Source organism: Saccostrea echinata, unplaced genomic scaffold, assembly GCF_033153115.1.
Source record: "Saccostrea echinata isolate AGI-Se365-2 ecotype Australia unplaced genomic scaffold, CSIRO_AGI_Sech_v1 ptg000033l, whole genome shotgun sequence".
Taxonomy (NCBI): Eukaryota; Metazoa; Mollusca; class Bivalvia; order Ostreida; family Ostreidae; genus Saccostrea; species Saccostrea echinata.
Genome location: NW_026889782.1, coordinates 26,012,266 through 26,026,691, shown reverse-complemented (window position 1 = coordinate 26,026,691; position 14,426 = coordinate 26,012,266). Strand labels below are relative to the sequence as shown.

At 33.7% G+C, this 14,426-nt stretch overlaps 1 protein-coding gene across 1 annotated transcript; it reads right to left on the bottom strand.

Annotated features, from left to right (window-relative positions):
* Positions 1 to 2,818: 2,818 nt before the first annotated feature.
* Positions 2,819 to 12,755, bottom strand: LOC133198326 (ryncolin-2-like). The gene is made up of 5 exons (XM_061334430.1): positions 12,710 to 12,755; positions 7,321 to 7,469; positions 5,496 to 5,592; positions 3,297 to 3,464; positions 2,819 to 3,066 (listed from the first exon to the last, which is right to left on the bottom strand). The coding sequence occupies exons 1-5, from the start codon at positions 12,753 to 12,755 to the stop codon at positions 2,819 to 2,821; spliced, it is 708 nt and encodes a 235-aa protein (XP_061190414.1).
* Between the last annotated feature and the right edge of the window lie 1,671 nt (positions 12,756 to 14,426).

Sequence of the window (14,426 nt, the reverse complement as noted above, 5' to 3'; positions counted from 1 at the left end):
TTCGAGAAGTGGTGTAAATCAGGTGTGGATACTTAAAAATTCCAAGGAACTTTTGGAAAATTTGAAATCACAAGATTTTACCAAAATCAACAGCTTAAAAACTTACGACTTTTCAACTTTATACACAACCATTCCCCATGATAAATTAAAGTCCAGGTTTTTTTGATATCATTGACAGCTGCTTTTTCAATAAAAATTGAACTCGTAAATTTATTTACCTTGTCATTGGTCATTTGCAAAATTATAAAAAAAAAACATTCAGATTGTACACACAAGTACTCTGAAGTTGACATTAAAAAGATGCTTGAGTTTCTGATTGACAATATCTATGTGGTTTTTGGAGACCAGGTCTTCCAACAATCTGTTTGAATTCTAATGGGTACCAATTGCGCCCCATTATTAGCAGAGCTTTTTTTGTATTCATATGAAGCAGAATTTGTCTAAAATCTTGTACATGAAAAGAAGAAAACACTTGCTGTGGCCTTCAACTTGACATTTAGATATATCGACGACGTATTGTCAATTAACAATGGCTATTTCCATTCTAATGTTGATACGATTTTCCTTGTGAGCTTGAGATAAAAGATACCACAGAGTCTGACACATCTGTTTCATATTTGGATATTGTACTTGAAAAGGACGTTCATGGTAATCTAACAACCAAGCTTTATGATAAACTTGATGACTTTAACTTTTCAATCGTCAACTTCCCTTACTTATGCAGCAATATACCTTCATCACCTGCATACGGGGTATATATCTCTCAGTTGATTCAATACGCAAGAGCATGCTCTACGTATGTACAATTTCTAAAACGAGGTAAATTATTGACATACAAGTTAATGAAACAAGAATATCAGCTGTCTCGTTTAAAGTCATCATTTCCTAAGTTCTATGGTCGATACAATTACCTTGTCAGCAAATACAATTTATCATTGAGTCAAATGCTAACTGACGTTTTTTAACAAATTGTTAGGCCGTTATTTACACACTGAATTGTCGACGGATTTTTCCGTTTTTTCCCGATCATGACAAGGAGCACACGGCGTGTGTGACCGGTAGGCAGGGGATGCTCACTCCTCCATGGCACCTGATCCCACCTCTGATGTTTGGAGGTCTGTTTGCTCTAGTCCTATTTTGTATTGTTTGATGGACTTTTGAGCCTGAATATTGTTCGTTATCTTCATAGATTTCACTTCAATAATTCAAAGAAAGAGCAATCATCATGATGATTCCAAGAATTTACTGGGTAAATCCCCCCCCCCCCCAATATCTCTTTTACACTGTTATTTCCCGATCATGACAAGGAGCACACGGCTGGTGTGGCCGGTCGGCAGGGGATGCTCACTCCTCCATGGCACCTGATCCCACCTCTGATGTCTTAGAGGTCCGTGTTTCCTCTGCTCCTATTTTGTAATGTTTAATGCACATTTAAGCTCAAATACTGTTCGTTATCTCCACACATTTCACAGAATTCACTACTCTTATAAAAAGCGAACATTGCACTTAGAAAATCGCAGAACTCTACAAGGTAAGTTTTCTCTCAAAGATGACATGGATAGAGTTTATATACAGTAATTCAAAGCAAAAGCAACCATCTTGATAAAGCAAGACTTTACGGGGTACCCCCCCCCCCCCAATGATATAGTATTTATGATTCACAACATCTTAAAGATAGCAAAAATCTACAGGGTAAATTGCCTCTTAAAAATGACATCGATACAGTTTACAGATATTTTAAATCAAAGCAAAAGCATCCATCTTTTAGATAGGAAGACTTTACGGGGTTAATTTTCCCGCTAAAGAATATCACTGACACAGTATTCTCTCCTCAAAGAAAACATTACACTTTGAAAAATTCTACAGGGTAAATATCCTCTAAAAATGAAATTGATATAGTTTATATACAGTGATTGAAAGCAAAAACAACCATCTTGATGTTAGAAAACTTAACGGGGTAACCCCCCCCCTCCCACACACACACACGCACACACGAAAATCACTGTTACAATGTTTATGGTTCGCAAACATTTTTAAAATAGCAACAATCTACATGATAAATTTCATCTCAAAATGACACTGACACAACTTATATACAGTTTTTCAAAGCAGGAGCAACCATCTTTTTGATACCAAGACTTTAAGGGGTAAATTACACCCATTGAATATTATTTATATATAATTTATGCTTTGCAATATCTTGGAGGTAGTAAATCTCTACGGGGTAAATTTCCTTTCAAAAATATTACTGATACAGTTTATGTCATTCTTAGAAAAATCAGACATTACTCTTTTAAAATAGCAAGTATGTACGGGTAATTTTTCCTCTAAAGGGTATCAATGATACAGTATATATTATTCAAAGTATAAACAAGCATTGCAACTTGATGATAGCAATAATTTACGGGGTAAATTTCCCCCAAAGAAAATTACTGATACAGTTTATTAATTCAGAGAAAATAAACGAACATTTCTTTCTGAAAAAAAGAAGAAATTTGCAAGATAAATTTCCTCTCATAAAATAAACTAATACTATGCTTTTTCTCAATAACTTCATACGATACAAACGATCACCGGAAACGTGAATTTACGTGTATATCTCCTGAAAAGTCTTATGATAAAATTAGATAACTCTCCCTATATATAAACAAAAAAGGTTAGGAACTGTGATCTCTTAAATCATGTTAACAAAATACATATTTGCAGTCTAACACAAACTTTTCGAAATATTTAAGTTAGGATCATGAGCCTACGACTAGTAAACATCCTATTGGATTGGATACACTCTACTTGTTGATCAGGACAATAAATGATGTACTTAATTACGCTTAATAAGCATCATCGTCCCTCTAACGTTTGTTCCATCTGTAATTAGAGAACCCCAGACCCGTCTCCAGTACGCTTTGGACCAGGGCCCGTTGAGGAAAGCTGTGTGACATTCGTTAAACCACCAACCTCCTCCGTGAAGAAGAGCACAGTGTATCATGTGATTGTCGTTATCCTTGTCTAATGTACTAAAGTACATCCCAGACAAGCGACCATAATATTTGTCCAACATACTGTCACCTTAAATAGAGATAAAATGAAAGTAAAACAAAGCATACCTCAATACATATACTGTCACCTTAAATAAAGATAAAATGAAAGTAAAACAAGGCATACCTCAATACATATACTGTCATCTTAAATGATGATAAAATGAAAGTAAAACAAGGTATACATCATAAAAATACACTTACTTGATTGAATCTCTTTTTATTTAAATATTAAAAAATTAGGTTTTATAAGTCACATACCTAAAGTCCCCATGACGCTTCCCGTCATGAAAAGTTTGTATTTTTCTGCTTCATCGGAAACAGAGAATCCATCGTACAACTGATAAAGTGTCGTGCCATTCAAGAGTGTGATAGAAACATAGAGGGATGAGTTCTTTCCCTTTGTTAACTGATGGATAACGTCATTTCCTGGATGAAAAATATCCTTGATATTAATTGATAGGTTACTGCAATAAACAGAATTCTTAACTATTTCATCAATGAACAATACTTTGAAACTTTTTAGTGTTGATATTTTAAGAAGTAATTGGCAATAAGGGAGACCAATCGAGTGTGATCATGTCACTCAGAGAGATTGTTTTCCATATCTCTATCACTCTTTTATTATTTTCCTTTAAATTTATTCATGAAAAAAAAACCCGGCACAGATTAGGCTACAAAAAGTAGGCAGGACCTAATGATTATGGGGAATATTTACAATAACAGCACACAAATTTAACAATTTTTTTAAATCCCACAAAATAAAATGATTTGTAATTTGTAATTTTAAACGGTACAAGAAAATTAGAGTTCCTTAAAACTTATTTTAATAAGCTGATTTGTCGTTAGTTAAACCCCACATAGCAAGGTATAAACAAGTCATAAATCGTGATAAATTGTCAGTATGACGTTTTTTCGTAAAACTTTCGTAAGAACGATGTTTTTATGCGGTGAGAGGCGGATTATTAATAAGTAATATTTTCGCAACAACGAAATTAAAGAAAAATTTAAAGATTTTAAGAGACCGTTAATTTAGAAGAAATGGCTTGATAATATTTTTATTAATATATTTTGGTACATTTCCTATTTAACTGTTACTGTCGTATATTTGTATGCAGGTACACTGAAGGGTAATGTAAGGGTCTTAATAAATTTCTGGTGCATGGGCATAACACATTTGTTCATAGTTAACTTTTACGCATAAACTGGAGAAATATTAAGCCATCCGAAAAGTGTAACGATCCTGGTGAAATCCTGAAAATGAATGATTTCTTTATATATTTAATTCAGTTCACCGACTAAAAGTTCAACATGTAGCTAAACAAATATCATTTTAACAATGATATAGCGTGTTCTATCTAGGATTGCAGCACTTTTCAAAAACTACCAGGGGTGTTGAAAACAATTATGAACTAAAGTTAGAATTTTAACTTGATTATTCCCTTGTCCTACAGAAATTTAAGAGTAACCTCAAAACTACATGTAGTTGTGAGCATATGTGCTAATATCACGTAATATCACATCTGACAAGTCTAAATAGAAAATCGTATCGTTGTCAATAACATATGGAGATAATGGACAGTAATCAAGCTCAGAAGTCCCTTAAAACAATACAAATTGGGAGCAGAGCAAACACAGACCATTAAAGCCATCAAAGGTGGGATAAGGATCCTTGGAAGAGTAAGCATCCACTGTCGACCAGTCAAGCCCGCCGTTTGCTCATTGTCATGATCGGACAAACTGCGAAATCCTTAGACAATTCAGTGTTTAAATAATGGCCTAACAAATACTATGAAAAACCTCAGTCTGCATTCAATAATGATAGATTTTATAGATTAAATGATGACTTTAAACGAGACTGTTGCTATCCTTGTTGGTTAATTGCTTGCCTCCTTTTAAGAATTGATCGAACGTAGAGAATGCTCTTGCCTATGGAATCAACTGAGAGACATAAACCCCATAAGGTGATAAGTGTATATTGCTACATAAATAAGGGACGCTGACGACATACATTGAACTCATCACGTTTATAATCAAGCTTGGTTGTTAGGTTGTTAGGTTACATGTACCATTAACATCTTCTCTAGAAATAAACCAAATATGAAACAGATTCGTCAGACTCTATAGTATCTTTTATTTCAAGTTCCCTGGGATTTATCGAATGTACATATGCATGGAAGTAACTATTGATAATACATCATCGATATGTCTAAATGTCGAGTTGAAGGCCACAGCAACTGGATATCCTGAATTAGAATGATTTAAAAAAAAAAAACGCCGATAAATCCATTGGGCACCTTAACTGTTCTGCGAGATAACAATTCCAACATACGGCTAACATTTCAATTGCTTTTGATATTGCAAAACATGTATTACTGTTTAAAAATCAGAATTTCGAATAACTTCAAACCTTATGTTACAACAAAAATTATTAGAATTTTAATCATATTTCATTCTTACCTATCCAGATATTCCCTTCCGGAGAACCAAAACCATTCTTGTATTCTGTCCAACTCCTGTTAAATTTTACAGATCCGTCAACTCGTTTCTGAATGGCCTTTAAAATATAACAAAAGAAATCCTCATTATGACAATTATTTGTAGTATATGTGTGAGGAGGTACTCGCAAATCTCTCTTAAATACTTTCGGTAGATTATCATTTCTGAGTCATATTTGCAAGAATATAAAAACTTTCATAATGCTTGATTATGAGTTATTTCCAAAAGATTGATACATGTACGAGGGTTGTCCATAAATTCGTGAACAATGACGTTTCTGTAAAAATAAATGGTTCTATATATATTTATTGTATATCAAAATCCTTTTTATGAAGATCCAAGTCAGAATAGTTTCATTTCTACTGGTGGAACTTAATATTTTGTAAAAATAGGGATCTTTAAAGGTCGCAGATAGTGCTCACGGACCAAGCTTAAAACGCAATAAACTTAGAAACAAAGTGTCCGGATTAAAATTATCATTTTCTATATAAAACAAGACAAAGCTTAACAAAAGTACATGTATCACAAATAGCCTCTTTCTGAGTATTGCTTACTCTTTAGACTGTGAAAAAACTAAACAAAAACTCCAAGAAATATGTGCTAAAATTTGACAGAAAAATCAGTGTCCAATCATAAAATTATGTTTTAATATGGTTGAAACAAGGTCAGACACAAAAAAAAATTATTCAAAGAACTCAAAATTATTGGAATATTTTTAATTTATTGACTTGAGATTGGTGAAGACAATATGCGAACCGTTTCTATTAATGACGTTCGTAAATTATTGTGGGTTCTTTTGAATTTCAAATATTAAATCAAATATAATCAACACATGAATATTATTGCTAGCACTTGGCAGTGAGGCATAATAAAGGAAATGTAGCGTGTGTCCATGAACGTGTTTAAAATTCAAAATTGCAAGTTTGACGTTAAAATGAAATTAGCTTTACGTCAGACTGGGTCGTGTGTCTTGCATCTACAAATTATTTACACCTATAACAATCGTTAATTAGAGTGTATTGTTTTAATTTTTATATTTTTACTAATTCATTATCTATATTAAAATATTATCGTACACATCTTCCAGTGTGGGCTTTATTAAGATAATATATAGAGGATATTCAATGTTTTGTAGATGAATATGAAATTTATTTCACGAGTGGGACAGGATTTTTTGATATTTTCACTCGTGCTTCGCACTCGTGAAAATATCAAAAAATCCTGTCTCACGAGTGAAATAAATCCCATATTCATCTACAAAACATTGAATTTTCTGTTTATTACATTTTCTTTGATTTTCCCTTTGCCCCTGTCTTTTCTTAACAGTGTCATAGGCTTGACGTCATAGTCGAGCGGTTGAGACGTCATAGCTTAGCAGTTGTGTGATTGAAAACATTTCATATAGCATGGATTTTAGCAATATATTTGGGAAGAAATTTGCAGTTTTAGCTCTATCAAGATGCTTAGTTACTATCTCTATCGTATGACAAGCCATAAATTATTTTTTACATACTTTGATATCCTTTCACACTGTGAGAGAATATTATTTTGGTATCCTTTCACACTGTGAGAGAATATAACTTTTATTCAATAAATAAGAGACAGTATTTCACTGTTGAAAATGTAATAAAGTATTTTATCCACGAACTTTATGGACAACCCTCGTAAATTCCATTTTATCAGTACGTAATCACAGGAAGGGACAGCGTAATTCATTTATTTCATGCTGACAAAACTTTTCTCCATGTACGTGTCATACATCAGCTTTACATATAAAATAATATACCGTCCATCCTCCATCCATTGCGTCCATATCACAATAAGCTCTGACAGGTCTGGAGCTGGTCCCATAGGGATAAATTTCGTACACACCGGAATTAGTCTGACCATTATCTCGAAGATCTTTACAATCTGTGGAAGGAGCTGTGGAAGGAGCTGAAAAAAAAGAAATATGAAGATAACGAACAGTAATCAAGCTCATAAGCCATTAGAACAATATAAATCGGGAGCAGAGCAAAATAAGGAATATAGAGTTTGCTTATTTAACATTCTTTTCAAGAAATTTAACATTTCTTTAAATTGGTCAAAAGATTTGAAAGAGAAAAGATAGGGCTTTCGAGTCACACATGTATACTATCTGTGACAAGGCCTTTCTAAATACACTATGATTTTTGACCCTGTGACCTTGACTTTGAAGTTTGACCTACTTTTCAAAAATGTTACTTTTCCTTATAACATTTGATTGAGAAGAGATAGGGCTTTCATATTTGACATGTGTATTACATGTAAGCATGCTATGACTTTTGACCCCCTTGACCTTCATGTTTAACTTTTTAAATTTTGGTGATTACTTTTGAATGACATATGATAGAGTGTTTATATTTGACATCTTATCCACTAAGATGCCGAAAGATTGGAGCCCACAATTCTTTGGACGCATTTTCAGCATCACAGATATTTAACTGTTGGCGTTTTCTAAATAGTCGGGTTACAACAAAACAATTGATATTTTCTGAAACTAGAGAAGAAACTAAACATTTTTTCTATTCAAAATTTTTCTGTGCGATGTTGAGAAATTATCATAAACTTGAATTGAATATTGCATATCATTGCTGGAAGTTGATAAAACTACGCATAAATGACTGATTTTGTGCTATTTTCTGTTGGCTTTATCTACATTACAAACACAATAAGATAAAAAACGAATGCCATAACCTGAAAGCTGGGAATTTTCCCTACGTTTTTTACTCCGGACATTATAAGGTACGTGTACCCGTTACAGAGATATTTGTTGTTGAATATTGGAACTTTTACAGTAAAACATACAAAATGCACTATGACGTCATTTGACGTTTTACATGCACAATGAAATCGTTCATGAGCTCAGTGTAAAACAAACTATATCTTTTGATACATGGAACAGACATTTATTTTTTTAAATGAATTATTTGTGAAGAAGAGGTAATGTACAACACGTTTTGAGTCATAAACATGTAATAAAAGGAATTTTCCATAGCTTTGGGAGATATATACATGAAGTAATAGTCCTTGACCCAACGCCCCGATTGCTTGCACCCATTTTATCAGAAATCCCTGTCGAATTTTGTGTCAGTCCTACATGTAGTAGGAATAATCAATCAAATACTAGTAATTTAATATTATGCTTACAATTTTCCTTATCTTCAGATTTATCATTAAAAATGATTTTAAAAATCTTTTTTTCTAGTACTTGGTGTACTTTGAAAGGAAAAGTGCATTACATTTTATTAAATCAACAGGATAGATAACGCAGTTAGCCTTTTTCATGATAAAAAGATGAGAAAAAAAACTGTCACAATGAAAAAATATATCAAAAGTACTACGTAGTACGTCGTAAAGTAGCCAAACAAACAGCAGATTTTAATCAGATTGCTATATTTATAGAAATAACTTCTGAATAAACACACAGGAAACTCAGGTTTCTTTGTGCGTGTTATTTAATTCATTTTTTCAGTCTTCACAGAGTTAAGAACTAGTCTATATCAAACTGGATAAAAATGGAAAACTTGGAATAAACTAACAAATTCTCCCTCATTGCCTAATCCTTTACAGATTAGCCGGGATTACAAGTATGTGTATTTAGGAAGCCGAAAAGTTGAATCTACTGCTACAACAAAAAATAAAACGGGGAAAGTATGTAAAATATTAGCCAGAACATAGCGCGAAAATAGCAAAATGCGCTATTGAATATAAAAACCGCAATTTTACTATTTTTAAAAGCTGTGGAGAAATCTAAATGAATGTACAATCAGAAGTATTCGGAAACTACGCCTAAGCTCTATGGTCTTGGTAAAACTTGTGTTTTTCACTATAGGAATCAACGGAAAATATTTTTAAAAATCCCCCTTTCCTTTTTACAGCAATTTTGAATTATTATTTAACAAATTCATACCAAAGCACTTGTTGTTTCACGGGGGGGGGGGGGGGGGGGGTTACACATTAAATTACATGAGTTAAACATATGGAAAAAATAAAGGATCATTTATCCATGTCCATGTGTATTTTAAAATCTGAGTACTATTTTAGAATCTGGTGATGTTTTAAAGCCTGATTTCAGTGGATACTAGTATACATCGTCTAGCCCCCTTATAAAAAGAGTTGTAATTAAGAGCAATTAACAATTTGACACTGCTATTAATAATGTTCATACGGTAATTTTTGAATTTACCGGGTGGTAGTAAATACAACAAGAGGCCCATGGGCTACATCGCTCACCTGGGCTCATTGGCTAGGAAGAAGCAGAAATCAGTTCAGTATTGAAGGGGGAGGGGGCAAACTTTAATTTAAGCTACCTCAGGATGCTTCCATATCAATATTACTAATCATGGGTTTGCTGTTCTTAATCAGAAGAATATTAGAGATTTATTTTCCTATGTTTTTTCTACCGTCACGGTAGCTCATTCTGTAGAGCTCTCGCTCCGTGATCGGAAGGTAAGGGGTTCGAGCCCCGGCCGAGACTGACCTAAGTCGATAAAAAATAAGTTACAACTGTTCCTTCGCCAGGTGCTTGGCACTTTGAAGTGAACGTTGCGGGTCCTTAAGATGACACCTTAATAACCGAGGCCCATGTCATGGCATGGGCACGATAAAGATCCCTCACTTCTCAATGGCCCTGAGTGCCGGGTAAAGGAGTATATTTGAAGCCCTTCACCGGTATATGGTGAAGTCTCTATGAGTGAAAAATTCTTGAACGGGACATAAAACAACATACAATCAATCAATCTTATGTTTTCCTATGTAAAACTCTGATCTCTCGTTGTGGCCCCACACTACCCACCCTAAATTTGAATCTACACTACCTGAGGATGCTTCTAATCATGGCTTTGCTGTTCTTGAGCAGAAGTTTTTTTTCAAGATGATTCCCATATTTTTATCTTATGCAAAACTTAATTGACCCTCTGCTGTGCCCCCATGATTTGAACAAACTTGATTCTACAATACCTAAGGTTGCTTCTGTATAAATGACTAATAATGGCTTAGTTGTACTTGAGAAGATTTTAAAGATATTTCCTATGTATAACCTATCATAGTAGAAGATGATTTATCAAGTTTCAAAAATGTGTTTAACTAAGGAGTAATTAATTAACAAAGATTGCATTGAAGTATATGGGGACAAGCTATTTTTTTTAAACCAAATATACAAATGCATGTAATAAGAATATTAATAAATACTGTGGTGGAAAGATGCATTAAAATATTAGAAATAGTATGACTATTGAAAACGATGTTTTTACCAGATAAGTTTTTTAATTAATTAAAAACAGAGGTAGATAACCCTTCAGGGTCATAAATTAGGACACATCCCACCCTTGCATGCTAATAGTAATAAATGGGAATTATGTTTAAATATACTGAGTATTAAACACATACACATCTGTTGTGTATTCAATTTCATTGAATCTGTTGCTATTAGGGATGGAATACCTTATCTTCTTTATTGCTGATTCAACATCCAACTTCTGCTGCTAGCTTCTGAATGCCTGATTTCTCAATGCTTTGCCTTATATACCCTTTGGTTTGGCTAGTCCATTCCAAGGGTTGCCCGGTCATTCCATTATTTGAGTTCTTCAATGCGTTTTATTCGAATGCCCCTTAACCATCACACCTATATATTCCTATGTAAAACTTTGACCCACTGTTGTGGCCCCGTCCTATCCCTGGGGGTTATGATTTGAACAGACTTGAATCTACACTACTTGAGGATACTTCTATCTTAATATGACTAATAATGACTTAGCTTTTCTTAAGAAGAAGATTTTTGAAGATATTTCCTACATATTCCTATGGTGAACTTTGACCCCTGTTGAGGCTCTGCCCTACCCCCAGGGGTCATGATTGGAACAAACTTGAATCTACACTACCTGGGATACTTCTGTTATAATATGACTAATCATATGGCTTTGCTGTTCTACAGAAGAAGATTTTTAAAGACATTCCTATATATTCCTTCGACCCCCTCTTGCAGCCCTGCCCTACCCCCGGGGGTCATGATATGAACAAACTTGAATCTACAGTATGTAATGAAGCTTTTACATAAGTTTCATCTTTTCTTGCCCAGTGGGTCTTAAAAAGAAGATTTTAAAGATGCCACCAAATTTTCACGAATTCTTAATTGTCTCCCCTTGAAAATGGACGCGGCCCTTCTTGTGAGCAACTTGAAATCCCCTTCACCAAAGGATGCTTTGTGGCAAGTTTGGATGAAATTGCCCCAGTGGTTCTTGATAAGAAGTTGAAAATGTGAAAAGTTTACAGACGACAGACGGACGCCGTACACTCTTTGATCAGAAAAGCTCACTTGAGCCTTCGGCTCAGGTGACCTAAAAATTACAATATGACAATATTGTAATTTTTGTATTTACTTTCACCCGGTAAATTAAAAAATTACAATATGACAATGATATAATTCAATGACTAGTGAACTCTTGTTTGCAATTAAAAAAAAATAATGGCAAATTTGTCATTTTATTGAATAAAGGGGTGTACAATGTAGGCTGGAATCGAGAGTTAGTGTGCGTAGTTCTTTGCCATACTCTCCCCATGGCCGTCTTTTAAAACGTAATGATGAACTTGTGATATTGTATATTCGAATACATAACAGGGTGTTGTGAAATCTCAGATTCAGGTCGCTGGAACCAGGCAAGTAATTTTATTTAATGATAAAATTCTACTGAAAATAAATAGGGGCCCATTTGATGTCAAAAACGACTGGGCATTGTTTCTTCTAAAACAGATGGGTTTTCCAAAAAGAAAAAAACCCGGGTATTTAAGGCGAGATATTTTCTGGCATGATTACTAGGACATCAAATCAACATTTAACAAACGATTTAGAGACGATGTTCAGCAATATCCCTCCTCCTCTCCCTTCGACCAACGTTTTATAGATGTCAATTTTTGTAACGTTGATATTTGTAACTTTAATGTGTACCATGGCGTTGAATATAGTAAACCCGTGTTTTGTTAGGATGTCCCATTCTCAAAATTGCTATTTTTGTAACCGTGGCAACACTGTCCATTGAAATAAAAATACTAAAATAAAGAATTGTGTATCTTAGTATACTCTACACGTGTACCAAATTTTATTAAAGTCAGGTAAAAACTGTAGGAGGGAAAGCGATTTGAAAATTGCTTAGAATTACGACAATCAGACAGCTGTAAAGCCAAAGTCTTACGGATGACGGACATTGTGTAATTGTATAAACTCTTTCTATAAAATAAAATTGACCAGTATAACTAAAAACTAATTGACTGTATGCTTTGTTTTAATAGTGTCACTAAATTCTTTGTTAAGGAAACATTATATGTAAATTTGTTTGTATTTCTGGGATGAAAAATGGGGAGAAGCACATATTTTGGCAATTATGGGTCTCATTCGTTGCCATGGCAACCACGACGTCAATTTACTCTGCATAATTGAATACTTTAAGATTTTATCTTTCAGAAAATGTATAGGTTGCTTTATGTAGAAGTGACTAGAAAATGTTAAAATTTCAATTTGAAATTTTTAGGCAGTTTTGCAGAAAAAATGCAAAATCTCTGGTAGTTAAAGGTGTTAGGTCTTACCACACGTTCCTCAAATACCAGTTTTATATCTCTTCGTAATATATCAAAAATTATTCATAATTGTCATTCTTTTGTGATTTCTAAATTGTTTTCAAAATGTCTTAAAAATAAGTAAAGACTGTAATATATGTAATTCAAAAGATTACCAGTAGGATTATAAATAAAACACTATCCTCTGGTATCTTGCACAAATGCCTGGTAAGTTACCTCAATTTTGGGAGGAAACCTGTTAATGTAGCAATACTGCAATTACAAATACTTGGAAAAAAATTATATATTTTTGAGGAACGCGTAGTTTGACCTTATGGAATTTTTGACATTGAGGATCAAAGGGCGTCAGGTTAAACAATATCGTCTTAATGCGATTGCTTGAAATTTTTATAAAGTCCTTCGAAAGATAACGGTAACGGCGTTGATTCTGCTTAGTTTTTTTTCTATGGAAGAGAATTATTCAATCATACACGTTTATGATATTCTTTGATCTGTTGCAAGATCTGTTTTAATCAAAATTGTCTTTTTATTATTTTTTTCTGTGAAAAGAAGTCTCACTAGCAATACATACAATTATATGAATAGTACGTCCAACCAGCCTCATCAGACATTTCAGACGAGAAGATTGTCTTGTGTGTACGGCACCTCATCCATTTATGATTGTAGCCAAAGAAACCACAATTCTTTTGACACATCATGGAACATTCACCCAACAAACGAACTTTGTACTCTCCTATAAGTTCATTATTCAACTTTTTGTCATTTAACCCAGATTGTAAGGTGTATATTCTCGAAACGACGTGAGCTTGAGACACCGTAAAATAAATAACAGTCAAACAGACAACACAAAAACTGCTCATTTTGTGAGTAGAGCTAACAACTGTGTTCCTGTAAGAATCTGTTGATTGATACTTCAGCTGCAAGTTGGGTCTGAGCTTGTTGGGGATATATGATCAGATACGAGGGGTTATTAAAAAGTTCGTGGACGTGCACCATAAAATAAAAACCGCTTAATGTACATCAATGAATTTTTAAACAATTAATTAGTATCATCTTGTCATCAATATAAGAAACTATAAATCGAAGGTTTCGTTGTTTTTAATGAATTGTTGAAGTTTTTGTAAGCACGTTTTTGTCCATGCGGCGCAACCTCGAAGATGACGTTTTTTCTACCACTTGGTACGACAGAGTTAGTCCGTAAAATTTGCAATTTGTACCCAATTCATTTAGTTCTATGAAATTTCATCGCAAATTTCATATCGTATGTTTGAAATGTTTAAACATGCTTCAGAGAAGTAAAAT